This window comes from Rhinolophus sinicus, linkage group LG02 (assembly GCF_036562045.2).
Source record: "Rhinolophus sinicus isolate RSC01 linkage group LG02, ASM3656204v1, whole genome shotgun sequence".
In the NCBI taxonomy this organism is placed as follows: domain Eukaryota; kingdom Metazoa; phylum Chordata; class Mammalia; order Chiroptera; family Rhinolophidae; genus Rhinolophus; species Rhinolophus sinicus.
The window spans coordinates 157,098,403-157,122,930 of record NC_133752.1 but is presented as its reverse complement, the minus strand read 5'-3'; the positions used below and the strand labels follow the sequence as shown (position 1 = coordinate 157,122,930).

The following is a 24,528-nucleotide window of genomic DNA, read 5'->3' as shown; positions in this document are numbered from 1 at the left end:
ATCATAGTATTTTGTATAGCTATTTAACAGAACATGATATTTAAATTTGTAAATGTAGCCATTTTGCTGCCATATATTTACAATCTACATGAGATGTCTTTGTATGCATATTTCAAAGGGAAATTATTACCTTATTGATAATTATCATTTCTTTAAATTTAGGCAGCAATGTTGAAGTCCTCATGAGTGGCAATGTCAGGTGTTATAATATTGTGGTAGAAGCCATGAAAGCATTCCCTCTCAATGAAAAAATTCAAGAAGTGAGTTGCTGCTTGCTTCGTAGGCTTACATTAGGTGAGTGATAATTCTTGATTAATTTATTATCACAGTCTATATGATGTATGTATATAGAGCATATGTATGTTGTATGCTCTTGGATAAGTAACATATTGACATATGTACATTGGATGGAAATATGGTAAAGTAATAAACCGTTCTGCTATGCTAGATGGAATTTTAAAAGCAGTGGCAAAAATACAGAGGGTGCCAAAAAAAAGTATACACATTTTAAGAAAGGGAAAAACTATTAAAATTACAATACAATGAATGATGCTAGCATTCATTTGATTAATGCCATCTTTTGAGTAAACATCATAATGCACATTGAATTACTACCGTAATTCAATTCAACTTCGGAAAGTAATACATAGATAACATCTTTTAAAACATGTACATTTTTTTTGGCACCCTCGGTAGATGTGTGTAATGTAAGAGAAGTCTTATCTTATTGTTAGTGTTGTATTTAAATTATGTCAATAATTGATACATACGAAAGAATAAGCATAAACATGTAGAAAATACGAAGCACAGTGCAAAAGAACTCCCCACCCAACTTAAGTATTAGTACATTACCAGTGCTGGTAAAGTTACTCTGGCCTACTTCTTTCTCCTGCTTCCTCTACAGGGGTTAACACTATCTGGAATTTTGTGTTGATAAATTTTTTGCTTTCTACATATACTTGTACTACATTTGCACATCTCCCTAAACAAAGGTGTTAATGTCGGCTTGCTTTCGCTTAATAAAACTGGAATTATGCTGAATGTTGTCTTCAGCAATTAAAAAAGAATTAACATTATGTTTATAACATTCATAAATATGCTATTAGTGCTTTCTCCTTTGTGAAATACCTGATTTCATAGGGCACAGGACTGACCTGGAAGCACTTTAGAATCTTTTAAGGTCCAAGGTGAATGTGGGAGACTCTGGTTGAGCTACACTACCAGCTACACTAGTCTGTTGATCATGGATCCCTACTTTCCCACAAGGCTACTCTGGCTTGTCTATTTTCTTTCAGCTCACAGTTCTTATTTTAACACATATGAAACTACTTTGGAAACTCTGACAGAAATGTTCAAATATTAAGACATATTATCATATCTCCATACTTGCAGATGAGGACCTTTTTCAGGAAGTAGGTCTGTTTTATCCAAGATCATGTAGTCAGTAAGGGGTGAAATCAGGCTGAGAACCCACATTTATGTATCCCCAAACAAAAACATTTCTTCTAAAACGCGATAGTCATTTAATAGTTTATCTCCTTTATCAAGTGCGATTTTTATTCATTATATTTTCATTGTGCTAGCTTGGTTATATCTGAAAATGTTTTAACAATTCAAACATTGATTTCTTTTTTTTTTCAATTAAATTTTATTGGGGTGACAATTGTTAGTAAAGTTACATAGTATTCAGGTGTACAATTCTGTAATACATCATCTGTATATCATATTGTATGTTCACCACTCAGAGTCAGTTCTACTCCATCATCATATACAAACATTGATTTCTTAAATCTAGCTAATTGAACAGCACACTAACAATTCTCTATTTCATGTTCTACAACTTACCACAGTCAAGTTACAACTTGCATAACTTAATGTATTAAAGATGTTTGTTCACCTTAATCCCTTTAAATGAATCAGAGGAAGAAGGGGTTTTATTATTGTGAGTAGGGAAATAGTACTTGATTACCAAATGGTTCTATAACGGCACACTAAGCGTGCTTGTCATTGTGCTATTGAAATTTATTAAGACTATCAGCTGATTTCTCAACGAAACTTTGCAGGCCAGAAGGGATTGGTGGGAAATATTTAAAGTGATAAAAAGCATGGACCTACAACCAAGATTAGTCTACTCAGCAAAGCTATCATTTAAAATAGAAGGACAAATAAAGAGCTTCCCAGACAAGAAAAAGCTAAAGGAGTTCATCAGCACTGAATCAGTGTTACAAGGAATGTCAGGGATTTATTTAAGACAGAAAAAAAGACCAAAAATACGAATAATAAAACGTTGATAACTACATATCTGTTAATAATTACTTTCAATGTAAATGGATTAAATGTTCCAATCAAAAGACATAGGGTGGCTGAGTGGATAAGAAAACAAGACCCTTACATATTTTGCCTATAAGAGACTCACTTCAGATCCAAAGATATGCACAGACTGTAAGTAAAGTGATGGAAAAAAGATATTTCCTGAAAATGAAAACAAAAAATGCTGGGGTAGCAATACTTACACCAGACAAAATAGACCTTAAAACAAAGGCTATAACAAGAGACAAAGAATGACCCAGTAATCCCACTTCTGGGTATTTATCCAAAGAAACCTGAAATGCTACTTTGAGGGGATGTATATATCCATACGTTCATTGAAGCTTTGTTTACAATGGTCAAGATGTGGAGGTAGCCTGGGTGTCTGTAGATGGATGAGTGGATAAAGAGGAAGTGGTACATATATACAGTGGAATATTGCTCAGCCATGGAAGGAAATGGGTTCTTGCCATCTGCTACAACATGGATGGACCTAGAGCATATTGTAGTGAGTGCAGTAAGTCAGACAGAGAAATACAAATGTCGTATGATTTCACTTATATATGGAATCTAAAGAACTAGATTTATCAAGGTGATAGGAGGGGGTTGGGTGAAAAAGGTGAAGGGATTAAGAAATAAAATTTGTTAGGTACAAAACAGTCATAGGGATGTAAAGTAAACCATAGGAAATATAGTTAATGATATGGTTATAACTATGTATAGTGCCAGGTGGGTACTAGACTAGTCAGGGGATCACTCCATAAATTATATAAACATCTAACCACTATGCTCTAGACATGAAATTAATATAAAATAATATTGAATGTCAACTGTAATTGAAAAAATTAAATAAAGGGGGAGAAAAGGTAAAAGGGAATAAGAGGTTCAAATTTCCAAGTATAAAACAAATAAATCTTGGGCATGTTACATTATTGACTGGAAATTCAGTCAATAATATTATGTTAGCGTGGTACCATATCAGATGGTTGCTGGACTTATTATGATGATCACTTCTTTAGGTATATGGATATGAATAACTGTGAGATACATCTGAAGCTAGTATAATATTGCATGTTAGTTATATTTTAATAAAAATCTTAAAGAAAGAAATAAACCAAATCAGACAAACTATCCTTATGAGTTCTGAATTGTTCTATAATTTTTTGAAAATAACAAGTTGTCAAATTGATCTTCCAGTAAGGATATGTTTTTTCTCTCATTTATCCCTTAACAGATTATTATTTGTTCCATTCAGTTTCTAGAGAAATTATTGTTCCTGTGACTGTATCGAAAGAAGCTGGATAAAACTTTTCACTTCCCCCTCATAATTAAAATAAAAACTCAAAGTCAGTAGATAAATATTTAGTATTTTGTTAGACTGTGTAATTTACTTATGGTTTTAATGCATTTAAAGGCCTTGCTACGTATTTTCACGTAAATTGTCAGAAAATGAGGTAAGGTCAGCATTCCTGGTATTTGTCCAGAGTCATACAGTGTTCAATGGTAGAGCAGCTGTTGGTAGTGGCATGGGAATAATAGTAGGAAAAAGAAGGTGGAAAGGACAACCCAAGTTTAAATAAATTGGTGAAAGTAGAAGATCATCTTTTAAAAAAAACATTATTGGGATGACATTAGTTAGCAAAATTATAGGTTTCAAGTGTGCAATTCTATAATACATTGCCTCTATATTGAATTGTGTGTTTTCCACCCAGAGTCAGTTCTCTTTTCATCACCATATATTTGCCCCTGTTTACCCTCTTCTTCCCTTCCACCACCCCCTTAACCTCTGGTAACATCTTTTTGAAATGATTCTCAAAGACTAGAGATCACTAAGGACTAGGGAATATGTCTGCTTAGTGGGTGAATGTGGAAGAAGCAAGAACACACAAAGATGTAGTAAAAGAAGAACTATGCCTCATTAAACTGCCTTTTGATTTTGAAGCCATTAATTAATGTTTAATGTGGGCCTTAAGCTTTTCATGATATAGGACCTTTTTCATTTCTGGCTTTGTGTTTCAGGGATTATTTAATTACACTTATAGCTAAATAGGAGTTTTATTCTTCTAGAAGGAAACCTGGCAACTGTTAGTGATTTACAAATAAGCTAAATGAAAGGAGGCACATATTTCTGGAATATAATTAGCAAATTATTTCCTCATAAGGATTTCAATTTTTGGATGATAGTGTTGATTCTAAGAAGAATGACTGTAATTTTACTAACCATTGTCATCCCAATAAATTTTTTAAACAATGATGCATTAGAGTTGGTCAAATATTTGCTAATTTCTCTTCTAAGATTTTCATAGACAAGATCATATAATGATAAGTGTGCCAATGGTTTTTCTCAGAAGTATTCCTTTAAGTGAAAGAAGGATATTTCAGTGAAAACATTTAATGAGAAGAAAGGATTATTTTTTCTTCCATCTTCTAGAAGGCAGGAAATTAAGCTATTTTGTACATTAATATTATAATGCCATGTATAACAGATCATTGATTTATACTATGATGATATGAGAGGGAGTCAAAGAACACAAAGTTAATATAACTCAAACATATTATTTTTGCCTAGTCATTTCCATTATCTAAGTAAGATAATTGAATAACTTAATGAAATAAATTTTCAAAACTTTATGCAATCATAATAAGCTATTTTAATTAATGTAAATATTTGTTTTAATGTCATTAAAATATTCATCACTACTCAAATTTATTGGTTTACATACTGTTATGTAATTGAAGGTAATTTAATTTTCATGAGGCTATCTCACTTGACTTTTAGGTAATTTTTTTAATATCCTGGTATTAAACGAGGTACATGAGTTTGTGGTGACAGCTGTGCAGCGGTATTCAGAGAATGCAGCATTGCAAATCGCAGCGCTCAGCTGTTTAGCGCTCCTCAGTAAGTAACTTTACTAAAAAGGAAATTCTTACAGATGGATTTCATCTTTACTGTTCACATTATAACAAGAACATCATATGTAGAGAAGGGCACAGTAAATCCCTTTTTCTGTTCTAATGTAATTCATTTTCCAAAGGATACTTTCAAGGGAATTAATATTTCCCAGTTCATAGAACAGTAAATACATCCTTGATTTGGCTTTGTTATTGGGCAGCTAATCTTCTCAACTAATATTCCTGTAGCCTGTTAGTTTCGTTTGGTACCTTTTCCCCCTTTGACCATTGATCAAGATGGGATAGCAATATTAGGATCTGTGCAATATGTTAAAAAGGTGTTTATCCTTAACCAAGGCCGCCACTAAAGAACACCTCACTATTGATAATATTTCAAAGTATGGACTTTGAGTTGGTCATTCAAACTGTAAGTAAGTCATATATTTATATTTTTTCAAGCTGAGACCATTTTCTTAAATCAAGACTTAGAGGAAAAGAATGAGAATCGGGAGAATGACGATGATGAGGAAGAAGATAAATTGTTTTGGCTAGAAGCCTGTTACAAAGCATTAACGTGGCATAGAAAGAACAAGCAAGTGCAGGTTCGACTCTTTCATAAATCTTATAATTATTCTAAATTATGTTTGTTCAATGATTTATGGTTTGACAGATTTCTTTTTTTCCTCCCCTAATCCAGGAGGCTGCATGCTGGGCCCTAAACAACCTCCTTATGTACCAGAACAGTTTACATGAGAAGATTGGCGATGAAGATGACCAGTTAGTTGTATTCATTTTTATAATATAAAAAATTTCAGTTATATTTTAATCAATTCATATAAAATACCATAACTACAACTTTCATTGTTAGAAATATTTCAGATATAGGCATTTATGTTTTAAGTCTTGCCACAAAATAGGAATGGATGTATAATATTTTGATCCTACTGCTTTCTTTAGTTAGTAAAATTTGGTGGTGTGTTTGAGAGTTGTTACTGAGACATTTGGAATCAAGAGTCACCCAGTAAATTATGAATCATCAGGAAAGAACCTTTCAGTGTACTGGCTGATCATTTAAAAATGACATTAATTAATCTCAGGTTATGGAAATTGCAGAGCCATCTGTGACCTTCTCTGCTGCAGTGACTAGCCAGCAGGTTGTCAATATCAGGAATTAAATGTGGTTAGAAGCCTCCTGTAGTGATTCCCCAATTTATGTTGCAGTGTTGACCTGCTTTCTCTTGAGAGCATTATTTGTAGCTGTCAGATCTTCAGAAGGCTTTCTATAAGAGGGCCATTCAATCATCACAAGACCAGCCCTCTCTCCCAAACATACAAACTGTAAACAGGAGTTCTGTGTATATAAGATTTGTGTCAGGACCATGAGCCATGTTTTATGGCAACTGCTTACGTTTGTGCTGTTTGCTCTCAGTAAGCTCCAGATTTTAAAATTTGAATGACTTAATCTTAGAAACATAAATAATAATTTTCTGCATCTCAAATCCTGACTAAGCCTGTTTGCGTAGTGATCCACTGCCAATCAAAAGGCAATTAATGACACACATGCTGTTTAATTAAGCATCTCCATTTTTGAAAGGAAACAGTAATTCTTTTGAAAACTATATGTTAAGCCAGCATCCTGGTTCACTTTGAACACTCTTTAAGAGGTTAGGTTAAGGAAGGTTGATGTTGCAATCATAAATTTCAGTTCATAGCATACTGAGTCCTTAATATCCATAGGAGTCTTTAAAATAAATACATTATTAAAAGATAATATATTTATGCTCTACATTTTAAAAAATTCATGCTGCTTCTTTACAATTTTTTATTTTTCCTTTCTTGAGTCTGTTGTCTTCTTTTTCTTACTGTATATTTTTACTCTTATCACCTCTTTAATATTTGTTGTCATTTTTTCCCCTACTGCTTATCAACTTTGAAGAAACAGAGAAATACTAACTTATTAGTATTTAATGGATTTGAATCTAACTTCTTAAAACTTTTTTTAAAATTAAATTTATTGGGCTGACATTGATTAATAAAATTACATAGGTTTCAAGTGTAAAATTCTATAATATATCATCTGTATATTGCATTGTGTTCCAACTTTTAAATATAAACCTGTTTAACTATAATTCCCTCTTGTCCATGGAGGTATAAAATGTTTTATGTCCTTATTTGTTGTTAGAGAGATTAGATAATAATAAGTGAATATTTGAGATAACTGTTAAAAAAGATTACTATTAATGTTGTGGTTGAATTTGTGAAAGGTTCCCAGCTCATAGGGAAGTGATGCTTTCCATGCTGATGCATTCTTCATCAAAAAAAGTCTTCCAGGCATCTGCGAATGCATTGTCGACTCTGTTAGAACAAAATGGTAAGCAGTGCACCCTATTTTTTAACAAGAGGGGAAAATACATTTTGCAGTTTTTAAATTATAAAAGCAAAACATTGTAAAACTTTAAATATGTATATATATTTGACATATATGTGTTGATATATAGATAAAATGATAAAGAAAATAAACATTTTTGATGTTTTTTTCTGGACTTCTATGTATGTATGTATGTACTCATATATGACATATACAATACATTTTCTACTTTTTTTGCAGAAATTGGATCATATCATACTCTTATAAACAAATTTTACATTTTTGTGTTGATAAATGGAAATTCTCACATTGTCATTTTTAATGGGTGTGTAGTTTTCCAATGTATGCTTATATTCTATTTTATGAACCAATATCTTGTTGATGGAATTTTAGCTTGTGTCCAGTGGGATTTTTTTTTTTTTGGTAACTGCAATAAACACCAAATTGTCACTTTCCCCCATTTTCCTTTATACAATGTTCCTATTATTTTCTTAGGAAAACTATGTAGAAATGCAGTGGGTAGAGAGATATTTACCATTTCAACATCTGATAAAATTGTCCTTTTTTTTTTTTTTTTTTTAAATAGTTCTTTATAAGTCTTATAGATTTGCATTACTAAGGAGAGAAAAATGGCTGCAACGCTTTTGGAAGGACTCTTGAGGTTTAAAATTGAGAATCAGGCTGTTCAGAATCCATGCTCATACACAGGAAATACTGCCAGAAAGTCTTGGGAGAAAACTCATTATAAGGGCATTAGGACTTGGAAGCTCTTGTAAGATACTTTTGGAGTGAGAAAAGGAGAGAAAAATACTGGAAACGTCAATAGAGACCAGTGTTAACAGTAGCCTTTAGTAGAGAACCTGGGTGCAATGAAAGGAATCAAGAAACCACCTCATGCATGTTTCTTTATGCTGTTATTTAAGTCAAATCCAGAGGAAAAGCATTTCTTCTTCCTTTTATTCCTTTCTCACTCCACCTCTCAGATGGCATTTTAATAAAAACATTGGATTGGCAGGAGCCATGAGATACAGACCGGGGTTGCCCTCGGAGATAATGAATCAGGGCAGGAGTGGTAAGAAAGGGAATTGCTCTTCTTGAATCTCCCGTCTTCTCCTGTGCAGAGGCTGCATAGGGATCTCACTCCTGAAAATGAGGACCAGACCTGATTGCTTTAGTGTGGGGCACTTAAGGGTGGACACCTGCCTTTACCATGTATAAACGACATTGTGTTGGTACTCTAATTTTTAATTACCTGGAAATCATCTTTGATATGCCAACAAAACAACCATGATTTTGTGAGATTTGGGCTGCTTCATATTACAGTGTCTGAGTAGTAGTTACATGTAGAGCTAACCCCGATTTCTTTGTTTGTAACCAGTTCTCTGCTCTTTCTGGTGCCTTACTACTTTGTTCTTGGCTACCTGACAGGTAAACTGTCCTCAGATACCTTCATATTATACTTGGAGTTCTGCCTTAAGGCGAGTATTAGGAAATCGAGCAGCTTGTTCAGCAACCTCTGTGGACAACTTCTTGTTGAAAGACACTTGAGAACATTGGGTGTGCAGGGTTGGATATAGTTTTTTAGAAAAATGACTGGATCAGCAGCCAGAAGAATTGGGTTCTGCCATGGTGGTCCCAAGGCAAAGGCTCAAACATCTTCTTTGACATTTTTTCACTTAATTAATTATTCAGTTAACATTTATTTAGATCCTGCTGTGTACTACACAATGCCTTAGATAGTTGGGATGCATCAGTTAAACAAATTTCAGGCTCATTGAGCTTCAACTCTAGTGGGGAGGATAGATAATAAGACGAAATAAAGATGTATGATCTGTCAGGTAGCAAAGAAAAAAACATGAAGCAAATTTTTGGAGGATATATGTTAGGGGTCAGAAGAGATGAAATTGTGACTAGGCAGCCATGAAAGAAGGTGACTGTTGCAAAGGAAGTTGCATATTATTATTGGATTTTTAAGCAGATAATTTACCATTAAAGTGCAGTAGATGAGGTCAAGAGTATTATGTAGATAGCTGGTAAATGAGATAAAGTATGTAAAATGTTCTGTAAACTCTAAAGTGACTCGTGATGTAATTTTTCCTCCTAGGCCTAGTGTTTGATGAAATTTCTATTCTCAATTTTCCAGTCTCAAATTGGGTTAATGTCCAGGACAGTGGTTCTTAAAGTGTGGTCTCCAGACCAGCAACATTGCCTAGGAACTTGCTAAAAATGTTAATTCTAGGGCCCCATACAGACCTACTGAATCATAAATTTTGGAGTTTGGACCCAGCCAATCTGTGTTTTAACAACCTCCCAGGTGATTCTGAGGCACACTTAAAGTGTGAGAACTGCTGGTCTAGAATAACTTCTATCTTTTAAAGTATTTCCTTAGTTAGAATTTAGCCGCTTTAGGAGGGGTTATTAAAACTTCTGGCATAACCAAGCAAAATAACCAACTTGTGATCCTATTTTAATGTGTGATATTCTAGACATCTTTAAAAGGTATGGATTTTTCAGATTTTGGCAGTTGTTTAGAATGTGTATATAACTACCTCTTATTTTTGAGTTTTGTCGTATCTTTTCTTCTTGTCCCAATTTGAGCTTGATAACTCATTTTTCAAAATAGTATTTAAGTTAAAACTTTGTAAGTTTCATTTTTCACTGCTTTCAAAGTGTTGAATTATGTTGGAATTGATGTTTTTATAGAGGTTTCAAAAATGAAACTTTAAGACATTGGATTTGCATTTAGTGAAGACAGTTTATTATGAAGAGGAAAATTATTCTGTAATCATTATTGCTGGGATACAGTTACTTTCCACATATAATGTAAAATCAGTCATAAAGTGTATCTTTGTGTTTCTTAAACTTTGGCATTACTTAGTGAAAATATGTACTTGTAATTATTTATGCAGTGCTTTCCATCCCTTTGCACATGATGGCTTACGTAGAAATGATAATGTTTGTACAGTCCACTGGGGTAAATGGAGAAGGTAGTTCAGGGCTGAAGGCAACCCAGCCTGGTTCCAGCCCCTGGCCTCACCCCAAGTGCTGAGGGGATGGTCAATATTTCCACACACCTGGAACTTATTCCCAGATCACTGGTGTCTAGTATATCTAGCGAGTGTTAGCTCTATGTGAGTACAGTTATTTTGTGACATTGTTTTAAGTATTAGAATGAAATTTAACTTTTATTATTATTTTTGGAGGCATTATTTTCAAACATTTTGCTGCAAAAACATTCCTTCTACATGGACTGGGGTATGGTGACTACATTGCTATAAGTCTACTACTCTTTAAAAATGAAAACCTGAACAAATGGTTGATAAATGCAAAAAAATTGGAAATGGTATATATTATAAAGAAATAAGCATCAATGATCTTTAAGTTGTAAATCAAACAAAAATTGCATATGTACTTGCATATACTTTCCTAAGAATTTGGATTGTCTTAATATTGTCTCATTGCAAAATTATGAAAATGTGCTTTCATTTCTACAAATAACGTTAAAAACCTCTTCTAGTTTATTTCAGAAAAATCCTGTTGTCAAAAGGAATATACCTAAACGTGTTGGAGTTAATGCAGAAGCATATACATTCTCCTGAAGTGGCTGAAAGTGGCTGTAAAATGCTAAATCATCTTTTTGAAGAAAGGTAATACAGATTCATGAACTTATGCAGAATGCTCATATATAATGTTAGAAGTCAAAATTTAATGAAAGAACAATTACAATTATATGCAATCGTATTATTGGATTCAAATGTATTTTCATATAGCCTTTTTGGATATACTATATTGATTCTGTTTTCCTGCACTTGTTTCAAAATTGTGTTTGTACAATAAAATCAAGTAATATTTTTAATAAGCATTTCAATATTGGTTTCTCCAGTAATGCTTCCCTGGATACAATGACAGCAGTGGCCCCCAAAATAATAACAGTTATGAAGAGTCATGAGACATCATTACCAGTGCAGTTGGAGGCACTTCGAGCTATTCTACATTTTATAGTTCCAGGTAAGTTACATAACTGATTGTGGTGAGATAACAATTTAAATAGATTTTTTACTTGTTATGAAATATTAACTTTCTAGGCAAAAATTAAGGGAGACTTTCTGCCAAATAAATGCAAATCTTTCCACTAATCCAAAAATAAAGGAAAATGATGATGTATAATGGTAAGAATAATTTATAATAAATTTTAATAAGAAAATCAAATAATTTATTTACCCAAGAAATAATTCTGGTGTAAAGTGTGGCCCTTTACTTCCAAGGCAAGTGTCAACTTCTAATAATACGTCTATATTTCTATTGGCATCATGCAGTACACATTAATTTTTGTTCTGTTTTATCTGGACTATAGTAACAGCTAACTAAACTTCACACTTTTCTTGGCTCTTTTTAGTCCTTCTTACGCTGGTGTTGACTTAATTTTTTTCGAAAATAACCATGTGGCTTTTACTCATTAACCTTAATAGCTTTCATCCTCCCCCCCCAACCCCCGTACCTCCTACTTACATCTGTTGTGACCTTTTTTGTCCTTCAAAGCCTGTTTAAAACACCTTCTCCTTCATTCATTCAACAGATATTTATTAAGTGCCTCTTATGTTCTAAACATGGTGATGACTACAAAGGTATGAAAGATAAATGGAAAAAAAAAAGCATGACTGTACTATTTTAGGAGTTCAGAGGTAGATGGATATGTAAATAATTAATTACCAGACAGCATGAAAGGACCTGTTATAGATATTTGTATAAAAGGCTATGATAATGTTGAAGGAGGCATAAATAATTTACCCAAAGGAGTAGGTCAGAGACTGTGACATTGAGGTTGAAACGTGAGCAGGGCTGACCTGGTAGAAAGCTCAGGAAGGACATTTCAAGCAGAAGGAGAAAGTGCACATGGTCTGGTGTGAGTGAAGCGTGGAGTAGAGGAGAGCAGTGCCTGGGGCCTGAACGTGAAGGGCTTTGAATGCAACACAGAACAGTTTGTGCTTTTTTAATGCAAGTCAATTCAAATTTATTAAAGGTTTTAAAAGTTGTACTGTTATGAAAAATCTGCAATTTAAAATGATAGCACTGTGGTGTAGAGGATGGGCGGCAGGAGGAGAGCCAAGTTATGGGGCTGTTGGGTTGGAGGCCATGATAGTCAAGTGAGACATGGTGGGGGCTGGGCAGTGGAGGAGAGGATGGATCTGAGAGCAGCATAGGAGGTATATTTGACATGACTTTCTGTCTACTGATATCAGGGATGTTACTGTTTTTGGTTCTGTAAAGTTTCTAATTCTTTTGAAGTCCCCCTCCCCATTTTTTAATGAAATTCTCCTAAGTCTACCATTATCTGCTGTCACATAGGTATTTTATGTTTCTGAGTATAAGATTATACTCAGTAATAGAGTATAAATATTTTCTAGGATGGCTTTATTTGGCCATTTTTAAAAAAAAACCATGTTACCGCGACCAAAAATAGCTATTCAATAAATACGGTTTGGATTGAATCATAGTGTCCCATTCATAGTTGTCAGTCAACTTTTGGGAAATAATTTAATAGGGATAATTTTGCTCAAAAATCTTGTGAGGTTTTTTTTTTTTTGAATTTTGTTTGTAGATTGTAAAAATCAAAACAAAACAAACTCTTTTGATTATCCTTAAAGGTGTCAGTCTTATTTTTTTGAAGAGGCATTTGAATTTTAAATTTAACCAAGAGATATTTAACTAAATCTACTCTTTTAGTTCAGAAATAAGTTTCAAATTTAAATTTTCTTTTCTTTTATTGTTCTTAGAATGACCCTGAAGTAACATTGATAGTCAATCATTTGGATGTATTAAATGGTGTATTTAAATGATAAGTTAAATAACTTTTTTACAATGATGTTTAGATATATTAAACGGTGCCCTTGAAAATAATTTTATAACTTTAGGGTTATGCTTTATGTGTAAATATACACATTTTATATGTATATCAATATATAGATACATTTCTTTATTAGGTAAAGACTTAACTGTCTACTTTAAGCTATCAGACCATATTCACACCATACCACACCATACAATACTATGCCATACTATAACTTACTATACCATTCTATATATCAGTTATTAACTATGGCATCAGTACCCCAGTCATTTTGAGGTTGAACATGGTTCTGATTTGAACATGTTAAGTTGAGGTGCTTTTATGACTCTTAAGTTTCTTTCAAACTAGTACTGTTCACTTCCACCTTTTTTTATACCAATAACTTGAAGTGACTCAGCCAGTTGCTTTAATAAAATAATAATAAAGACCCAGTTATTGTAATAAAATATCAGTTAGTTTTTTCTGTGTTGACTTCATGTGAGTTTTAGAGGAAATAATGTAAAATTCTTTAAGAAGGGATATAGGCAAATTAGAAAGTGTACAGAGGCAAGTGATTAGGAGTATAAAACCATATCCATAAGAACAATAAGAGGGTCTGAAATTATTTAATCTGGAGAAGAGATGATTCAAGAGTATATAAAACCTGTATCAAAATCTACTCATTTATAGTTAACAACAATAATACCTAACAATATGGAGGACTTAAAATGTGTCAGGTATTATTTGAAGTGCTTTATGTATATTAACTTTTTAAATTCTTGCAGCCATAAGGCAGATACTACTTTTTGGTGTTGTTGCTATTTTACAGATGATGAAACTGAGTCATAACGTAGAGATTTTAAGGTCACAGCTTATATAATGGAACCAGGTTTTCAACCTGTGCAGCCCAACTCCAGAGTAGTCATTTTGAAATACACATTTGTACAACAAAAGTATATTGAACAATGGTTATATTTAAAGTAGTATGCTTGGAACCTTTGGAGATCTGGAGATGATTAAGTTATAGATTCTATCCTCAATAAATTTGCAGTCCACACAATTTAAAGGGCTGTTAGGTGGAAAGGATATTATATCCATTCGGAATAGTAGAACTTCAGGTGATATGACCAGAGATGAAATTTACGGGAATGTTCATTTGGTCTTAATATAAGTCTTAATAAGACTCATTGCATCTGGCATGAAGTTTTTACTACTCAACAGGCCTGCTTTCAGCCATCACATCTGCTTGTGATGTAATGGGCAGCCTCAGAAGTTAATATGGTTTTGGTCACTGATAATGAGACAAAGAGAGTTTAAGTGACTTGTCCAAGGTCATACAGCTGTAGTAAATGTCAGAAGCTATTTGAATAAATTTTTAAACTAGGACTGAAAATTCCAGGACTCTGGGAATCTAGCCTGTCTTATTCCCTGTAGTATTCCAGCATGGAGCAAAATCTCTGGCATGTAGTTGACATTTATATTTTTGTTAAATAAATGAAAAGCTATATGCATCCAATTTATAGTTTGTGTTAATACAAATTATTCAAATGAAAGATTATAAGTAATTGTTTATGAATAATTATTTCTATAGTCTTAAGTTTTGGAAACATTCATTCATAATAATTTTATATACTATTCTATTGTATAACCAATTTTTTAAATGTCCAGTGTTTGTTCAATGGTTTTAGGATAGTTCAGCTACAATGTAGATTAATAAGGAATATATTTCCTTTAAATAACTTAATACTGTTATGCAGCCTTAGAGGACTTCTAATAAAACCTAGGCTCTTGCCCGTCACAATGCTGAAACAAATCTTTTTTTCTTTTCACTATGATTCCAGCTGCTCTTTTATGCCTACATTTTGTATCTGACCTTTTTATATTGTAGTCCAAATAACTTTGAGCTTTTTTCAAATTGTCCATTGTTTCATAAATATCTTCTAGCTCCTTGTATGAGCACAGCCTACTCATATAAAAAAGGTTGTTTGCTACAGAAAATTCCTCCACCATAATAAGGTCTTGCTACTTTAAATTAAATAAACGTCCACACTCACTGTATTTATTTTATATTCAATGATGAACTATTTTCATAAATTCCTTCAAGCTAGGGTTATTTCTTTGGTAAGGGACTATGTATTTGAAAAATGTGCATGTGTATTGTTGGATTAATTATAATCATTCCTAATAAATCACAATCTGTTCAGCTTAAATCTTTTAAGCTGAAAAGTATTTATTTATTTATGTATTTATTTATCTATTTACTTGCATTTATTTTTTGCGTTTAGGTATGTCAGAAAAATCCAGGGAAGATACCGAATATCAGCATAAGCTAAATATGGTTACAAAATTGTGTTTCAGGAATGATATTCACAAACTGGTCCTAGTATCTTTGAACAGGGTATGTATAATATAGGTTTTTCTGCCTTCATACTGTTAACCAGAATATGAAATTTGGGGAAATAGGGAGACATTTTTAAGTTAAGTTTTCCATCTTCTGTTTACTCCGAAAGTAGGAAGTTATGTGGTTAGAGACATATGACAGCAATAAGGATATAGGGGGTGAAGAGATGTGCCATTTCCGCTAAGATAAGTGTACTATCAGCTACAACCATCAACTATAACTGTACTATCAGACTTGGACAGGTCCTTTAATTGCTAGTATTGTAAAGCCACTTGTGTCTGCCCACTCGGAGAGAGAGAACCGAAGAGCTAGATGTACAACTCAGCCTCCTGAGCGATATCAGGAGCTACAGCAGGAGCTACAGATGCTGTTTTTCCTCTGTCTCTCCTCCTGGCTGCTTGACTTTATTTTCTGGTCCCATTCTGAACGATTCAGTCCAAGAAGATACACAGGTTACAACATTAAAGTTTTCTTTGATTTCTTTTGTTCGATTTTGTTGCTCTCCTCAGGGATAACCTCTGAAGTGGTTCAGTGTGCATTGTTTCTTCCCATTTTTACATATCTACTCGTATGTACATAGGTATTTACATATCTATGTACATTTGTGATAATGTATTATAATTAATATAATCAATGATCATACTAAGTATGAAAAAAGAAGAGCAAAATTACGTTTAGATTGTGCATTGCAAAAGGTATTGATGGAATTAAGATGATTTGGAAGTTCAACGTGATATAAATTGGTTCTTTGAGTAAAGAAGAAAACATGATTAGGGTTAATGTTTTTATGAAAGCAAGGGAGCAGTCAAGGTCATTAATGGAAATGATTACGTGTGATTTAGTATACTTTAAAAAATGTCATGAATTAATTAGAATAGCCTGCAGAGAGCTCTCCTTTAAAAATTCAATTTCAACTGAGCTTTATAATGTAATTGTCTGTGATATATTTGATTCATCTGTATGGAAACCTTAATATAATTCTTGAGTATAGCAATATAATGGGTTGAATTTAATTCCAGGAATATTTGGTGAAAATAAGTATGTGGAAGGAACTGTGTTAGGCACTGGAAAGACAAAAAAATGAATGGTTTCTACCCTTCTGTCATGGATCTCATAACCTAGGTAGGGGAATACCAGCCATGCATAAAACCAGTTCTACATTAGCACTTACTAGGTATACTAGCTTTATGAACAGTGTTCTAGGAACACCGAGTAGGCAGCAGTTAATATTATTCATGGTGTGTGTTCACGAGAAACAAGAGGTAGCAGAAAAAGCCTTACAGGTAGCTGTGATTCTGGTGAGCCCACCTTTTCTAAAGTTATTGAATATGAGTGTGACATAGTTGAAGGAGTCAGGAGTAAAGAGACCCAGCTTTGCCATTAAGTAGCATGATGCTGAGAAAATCACTCAGCTCGCAGGTCTTTCTTTCTTTTGCTATATAATCCCAGGAGAAGTGGTTGAGAAAACTGCACCCCCACTCTCCCCCCCTTTTTTTCCCATGCCAACATCTGAGTAATGACATATAGCATCTCACTAAACAGTGACTGTCATTTGGAGGCAGGGAGTTCAGGTCACAAGGACACAGAAGTGATAATATTTTTAAAAAAATCTCCCCTACATAATTTCCCATGGATTGAGAAAAATGCTCTAAAAGATGAATTTGTTTCTTTAGCTCTAAAAGTCTGTGATTGCATGTCTTACTCTGAATAAAAGTTACAACGCATCGGAAATCTTAGGTCCAAATACTGCAGAAACTGTGAGAGTAACTATCATTAAACATAAGTATTCTTGGAGAGCAGAATTCCAAATAAGGTATAACTTTAAATTCAACTATGATTTACAAAGCAAAGGCTATAAAAAGTATTACAGTGAATCAATATTTGGATATATAAAATTCCAATAACAGTCAGGCTGAAGTTAAAATCTGTCTGGATCATTGACATTCTATTTATGCCTGATCCTTTCAGCTTTCTCCATACGTGAAAACTTCCAGTCACCTGTTCTAGAGAAATCTGTGTGTCCAGTATTGTTTCTGGAGAACAAAGTAGAAACTAGGACCCTCCACATTTTGGCTGCATCTGCGCTTTGTATGCAGTGATACTGCTGCTGTCTTTAGCAAGGGATTAAAAAGTCAAGCTAATCTTCTGATTAAATGGACACAAATCAAGGAGCTTGTATGCTTCACAAAACTCTTGATGCTAATGTACCCAGTTTAAATATTGAAGACATTTATTTCAATTTTAAATAATATGCGGTGAAAGAAAGAGCCCATTTGCAAAAGCAACAATAACAACAATAAAAAGAAATTACATAGGAATAAAGTCAGAGAAAGTTTACAGGACAAAAGGAAACTGAGAGGTACAAAAGAGGAGTTGTACATATGAAAATGTATATCATCTTTTTATTTGTTAATTTTTTTTATTGGGGAACAGTATGTTTTTCCAGGACCCATAAACTCCAAGTCAAGTCGTTGTTTTCAGTCTAGTTGTGAAGGTGCAGCTCACTGGCCCATGTGGGAATCAAACTGGCAACCTGGGTGTTATGAGCACTGCATTCTAACCAACTGAGTCAACCAGCCGCCCTATATCATCTTTTTTGATAAAATTTTTAATAACTAAAATTGATCTATATCTGTGAACCTGTGATAAAAATAATGGTAGTTTCTGGAACTAGATAAACTGGTATGAAATTTTGAGAAAATTAATTAAATAATATGCATGAATAATTAGAAGAATTTTTTAAAAAGAGGATAATTAATATGGCTCAACTCCAACAGATAACCAAATGTGTTATAAAGCTAGTAATTAAAATGGTGTGACACTGGCATTGGAGGGCATAGATCAGTGCCACATAATGATAATTTAGGAAATAAACTCAAATGCAAATGTGCAATTTGTATATGACATTCCCCCGAAACTGGGGACAAAAAAGATAGCTCAGTAACTTGTGTTGGAATAACTAACTCTCTTTTTTTTTTGGAAAACAAAGGAAGCTTTATATTACCTTACTCATTCTGCCAAAACTCATTACAGATGGATGAGATTTAAAGGTAAAAATGTATTTGACATACAAACATATGAAAAGGGCCTCAAATGTAATCACCATTAAAGAAACATAAATTAAAAAAAGAAAGACCTTGTTGGGGATAAATTTAGTAATACTAATCGAAATTCAAACAGACATATTTTCTGACCAGCAGTTCCACTCTAAGGACTTATGATGTAGATGTAGCTGTACAAGTATACAAAGATTTTGTTTTTTATGCAGAATGTTCATTGTGACATTATTTGTAATAAGAAAATGTGGCAACAAATTAAATGCTTGTGTGGTAATCATTAGTGCTATTTGCCAGACATTTTCAGTTCTCCACCTTCTGGTGATCCTGGGGTAGTGCGTGTATTTATTGGCCCTTCTGTAGTTTTAGGTGCGATCATGTAACTAATTTTGGTGGAGCGTTGTAAGTGAAGGACGTTTGCCATTTCTGGACTAAATATTTAATTGCTGGTGAGACATTTTTCAGAACACTCTCTTAGGCACTATGACCTGTAATGTTTCGATGGTGGTTGCTCCATCAGCAGAGGTCCCTGAGTGACTGTGACAAGAAGAGACCCTCTCCTGCCTTGTAACACACATCAAACATGAGCAAGAATTGAACTTTTTCTATTTTCAGTCTGTGAAATATTGGGAATGTTACTACAGCTTAATTGAGTCAATCCTAACAATACGATGCCTATCAACAGATATTAATTAAATAAATTAATACTACTTCCAAATTATGTCATTCTGTGTAGGGATTAAAAACAACCAGCTGAGACTCCTAATGTATTGTTATGGAAAAATTTCAAATTTTTCATGAGTGTGAATGTATATTTCAGGTACTCCTTTTTTTCCCTTCATGTATGTTAACATATTATGCACACTTTTTGGTGAAATTAGTCTATTTTCACTTCCTTATGTCTTTTCCCTTCCCTCCATCTCTCAATTAGAGCACATTATATAGTGTTTGCTTTCATAGCTTTTACTGTATGAAATTTTCTAATAGTTGAATTTGTGGACCCTGGGATCAGGATATCTGGGTTTGAATCTGGCTCTGCCACTTATAGACTGAGGTACTCTGGACAAGTTACTTAAAGTCTCAGTTTCATTATCTATAAAATAGATAATGGATTTATGAAGATTTTTGTGAGATAATTAATGTAAAGTACTCAGTACAATGCTTTAGCATATCAGTAAATGTTAGTCTTACTTATTTCCTCACCAATAAATAAATTATTTTCTCACCAACAAATAAATTAGTTCTACAATGACAAGGTGTATATATTTATATTAGCGCTATAGCTATACTTTCTAAGTTTGTTTTCATCTTATATCTACAGTTACATGGATTCAATGTTCACTGCAAGTCCTTTTGTTATAGTTTTTCTATTTATCTTTTAGTTGAGTTTCTTTGAAAATGGTTTATTCCCTGAACATTTTAATGTTGTTGTTTGCTATTTGGATTCTTGAAAAAATAGTTTGTTGTATAATATTGAGGTTTTATTTTATTTCTTTGAAGACTTTGTAGGTATTACATTGTCTTCTAGTACTGAATGTTTTAGTGGAAAAATCTGGGACTAGCTTGATTTTTTTCTCACTTTTAAATGACTTGATGTTTTTACCTGGCTGCCCAAAGTATTCGTTTTCTTAAGTCCAGACACTTTATTATGATATATCTCAAGGTTAGTCCCGAACTATGGTGTCTTCTTTCTAGCTCTACATTCAATCTTTTTTTTTTTTGTTTTCTGGGAAGTTTTCCTGCATTGCAATTTACTTAGCTGGCAGCAAGAAAAGAGGCTGGTGTGTGCATTTTCCCCTTGAGCTGGCTAACTGGCTCTAGGTAAACCATTTCAATTATTTATATATTCTCTGAAAAAAATTGGAAAAATTGTGGAGCATAGGTGATGGGATGTTTCTAACTAAAGTCTATAGGTGTCTTCCCATTGACACTTCCAAAAATTTTATTTGGACAACACTTGTTAAGTATAAAGAAACTGGTAAATTCGTTTTAATCCTCATTTGAACAACAGTATAATACATCATTATTTTCAAGATAGAACACCTGATAAGTGAAAAGTCCATCGTAGGCTTATAAACATCATATATATGTGTGTGTGTGTGTGTGTGTATATATATATATATATATATATATATATATATATATAGTATATGTGTATATATTTTTCAAATTTATGAAATTTTGAAAAATCAAATTCCACTAGTTTAAATGGTCAAGTAGTTTATTTGAGTCCTATCACATGTAATAATGAGATACTCTGAATTTTTGTTGCAAGTCATTAGTCATTATTGAACTTCACCTGAAATAGAGACCAAGGGAACTCAAGGTAGCAAGAACCACTAGTTGAGTAGAAACTTGTTAGAGGTGATGATATTAAGGACAAGGATATGTGCTTTATAAATATCAGTTTGCTTGAATATATCTGACTTAAAGATACTGCTGTCAAGCAAAGAGAAATGTGCGCTTAAAGCTAAAGAGAGTTCAGACTTGTGTTTTGAGTTATCTCCTGAAAGGTTTTCGTGTCTCAATTGTTTTCATGAATAGCATAGGGGTAATACTTGTGTGTCTGTATCCTAGGGTTGTTGTGAGGATTAAATGAGTGACTCTGTATGAAGTGCTTAAAAGAGTGTCTGGCACATCGGTTTTGGCATCATTATCGTGGTTGTTGGTGTTGTTATGGTGACTTAAAGCCATGTTACTGTCTGAAATCCATCCATGAAGACGAGTTTTAAGACAAGAACGTTGGACCAACTTGGGAGTTGAAAGAAGAGATTGTAAAGGAGATGGGCAAATAAAGGCTTTCAAAGTTGGAGAATAATGAGGGGTGTACTGTGTCATGGAAACTGAGGGAGGAAAAAACAGTGATTCATTTATCAAAGGACTTTTCTTTGAATGGTTTTAATTCAGAGTGGTTAGGACAGAAGTCTGATTATATAAAATTAAGGGGTGAGCAGAGTGGGGGAGTGTAGTGGGTGTAGACTTTTCTATGAATAAGTTTCCAGATGAGGGAAAAGTGGTAGTTTGATGGAATGGAAGACCAATTTAAGGACGGACACTCTCCCACTTGTAAGTCTTTTTATCTCTGAGGAGAATGATAGTCCACAGCCTGAACTGTGGCCGTCACTCGGTGTTTACTGCACGGACAGTGAGTTACCTCATTTCATCCTCAAAACAACCCAGCACTATTAGGATTATTTTAGAGGTGAGGAAGCCGAGACAGATCCTCAGCCATCCCTCTAGCTTCACTTTAAATTTGCACCACTTTGAATTTCTTTATATTTCTTGAATAATACCTTTTGAGTAAATGCCACTTCTGAGAAAAGGGTATTCATTAATTTTCAATCGTCCTCAAATTCGTGGAACTATTAAGTGATGAGACATAATTTAAACCCAAGTTTAAATGGCTCTAAAGTACTTTTGCTACAAAGGGATTTGTTAAGATGGAAATAATTAGAGGATAAAGTGCCAAGGGAGTCAAGAATATGAGTGTCTTGTGGAATGATAGCTGAAACAATGCGCAAGTTGAGCATTGAGTGGATGGAGAAGTTCTAGGTATTTCCACTGCAAGCATTTTTACCATAAACATCTTGACTATAAGCATTTTTCACTGCATAGCAAATTGACTGTAAGGCAATTTATCAAAGATAAAATAATTGGTTGATAGTTTTGGTTTACATTTGACAACTGAATGTATTGAAGCTAGTTGTTGTGGGGACAGCGTCCCAGAGAGCATTTTCCAGGCTCTTAGCCTCACGTGGAAAGGTGTTGGCTCAGGTAGTAGGTGGCCATGAGCTGCGGCTAATTGACCATCAGCTGTAACCAGTTAGCCAATTAGCCACTGATACAACTCCCGTGGCTGCGTTGGTTGGTCAGTTGGTTGGGTGGCCGGCAGAGAAGTGGACAGCAGGTTGCGGGTCGTGTGGATCCTGCCTCCAGTGAGACTATAGTTCCGCCAGTGAGACGATAGTGGTATGACTCCCCTATCTCTGGCTCCGTGGGTGTTCCTTTTTGGCCTAGCCATATCTTGCATTCTTATGTGGGGAGCAGGACCAGAGACCCTGCAGGCTGCCCCACACGACAAATGGCGCAGCGCGCAGGGTCCCTTGCACGACAGTTGTTAATTTGGTTTCAATTGACTAAGTTCTTGCAGTATTCCCATTTTTATATTATATAAATCTTAGGCCCCATAATGGTCTCAACAATAAGGAGTAGACATGGTGGTCTTAAAACAGTGGATGATAACCTCAGATGAAGCCAGATTGCAAAGCTACAGGTAAAGTCAGATTGCATACTATACTAGAAAATGATGACTTATCAGTTTGCAAGTTCTGTGGCAAGTGCATTCATGCCTCCCATCTATTAAAAACAAAAGTTTACTTTTGTCAAATAGATAAGAGGAGGCTACTAATTCATAACAGTTTTAAAGATCATTAATTATCCATTCCGTAGGTAGAAAATGATACCTCTCTTTCGGAAGGAAGAAATGGTAGTGACAAAGAAAAAGTGTGATGCTGAACAAGGAGCTGATACTAAAAGAAAAAAAAGAAAAGAAAAGTATACTATGAATAAAAGACTTCTGTGACAATGTATTTTCATTTTTCTCAATGAAGTCTTTTTAATTTTGTTATTACCTTTTTATGTTTTATGTCCCTTATAATGTCTCTTTTTTATGTTATTTTATCTTTTATGGCAAAATTGCCTTATGGCCCATTAGTTGTGCAACAACAATGTTTGTGACAAAATATTTTGCAGCAAAGATGTTCATGGCAAACATACTAAGGGCAGAAAATACCAGACTTCTGGAGGAGAAGGGCACAGGATGAGAAAATGATGCTTATTCCTACACCCTATACAAAAAAAAAATAAAATAAAATAAAAAATGTTGACTAAGGACACTTGAGAGATGCTGAGGGGCTAGACTGGTAAAAGAATGAAAATCTGTTCTTTGACAGTGTGGACGTGAGAAAGAGTAGAAGGTTTTGGTTGAAAAGGCTACACCAGAACTTGAAGTCTGGCTTGAAGCTTTTTCAGCTCTATGGTATACCTGTGCTAGGGTCAGTCAGACCTCTGGAGTGTAGACACCATGAAACTAGTGTCCGTGAAAGGAAAAGTCCTGAGAAAGATAGCATTGTAATTTTTGAAAGGAAAGCTATCTGCTGGGCATTCACATCATGGTAGAAGTTTGGAACGCGCCATGGAAAAGCACAGATGACTAGTGTAAGAGTAGAAGCTATATGTCACAGATGTCAAGAGGGGAGGTGTGGCTGTAACTCACATGGTTGGTAGAAAGTGTGTTGACTGTGTTCTTCTCAGTCAGTGAGTAGGATGACCTGGAAAAAGAAGTGGTCTCTATTATAGAATACCAGTAAATAATGTCAAATCATCGGGAGGAATAGAGATTACAATGTTGGAAGTGGTAGTGATTAAGATCCCTGGGCTTTTAAGGCAGAAACTTTTATAGTCAAGTCCTAGGCCTAACACTATTCGCTGTGTCACTTGAGTTCTTGTTCCCACAACTTTAAACTTTGGTGAACCTATTGTATGACGCTGTTGAGGGGAAATAAATGAGATAAGCCATGTAAAGCACTGAGAGTAAATTGTCAATGGGTTTTTCTATGGTGACAGGCAGCATTGCATTTTACTGGTTAAGTATGCAGGCTGTGGGATCAAACATCCC

The 24,528-nt window shown here is 34.1% G+C and overlaps 1 protein-coding gene across 2 annotated transcripts in view; it reads left to right on the top strand.

The window, feature by feature from the left end:
* The window catches only part of LRRK2 (leucine rich repeat kinase 2), a 125,719-nt gene that overhangs the window by 15,406 nt on the left and 85,785 nt on the right, over positions 1–24,528 (top strand). For both annotated transcript variants that reach the window (XM_019736305.2, XM_074325834.1), the window contains exons 7-14: positions 163–294; positions 5,087–5,206; positions 5,659–5,801; positions 5,897–5,976; positions 7,464–7,570; positions 11,085–11,214; positions 11,451–11,575; positions 15,680–15,792. In XM_019736305.2, coding sequence (XP_019591864.2) covers positions 163–294; positions 5,087–5,206; positions 5,659–5,801; positions 5,897–5,976; positions 7,464–7,570; positions 11,085–11,214; positions 11,451–11,575; positions 15,680–15,792 — 950 coding nt within the window. The remainder of the gene's footprint in view (positions 1–162; positions 295–5,086; positions 5,207–5,658; positions 5,802–5,896; positions 5,977–7,463; positions 7,571–11,084; positions 11,215–11,450; positions 11,576–15,679; positions 15,793–24,528) is intronic.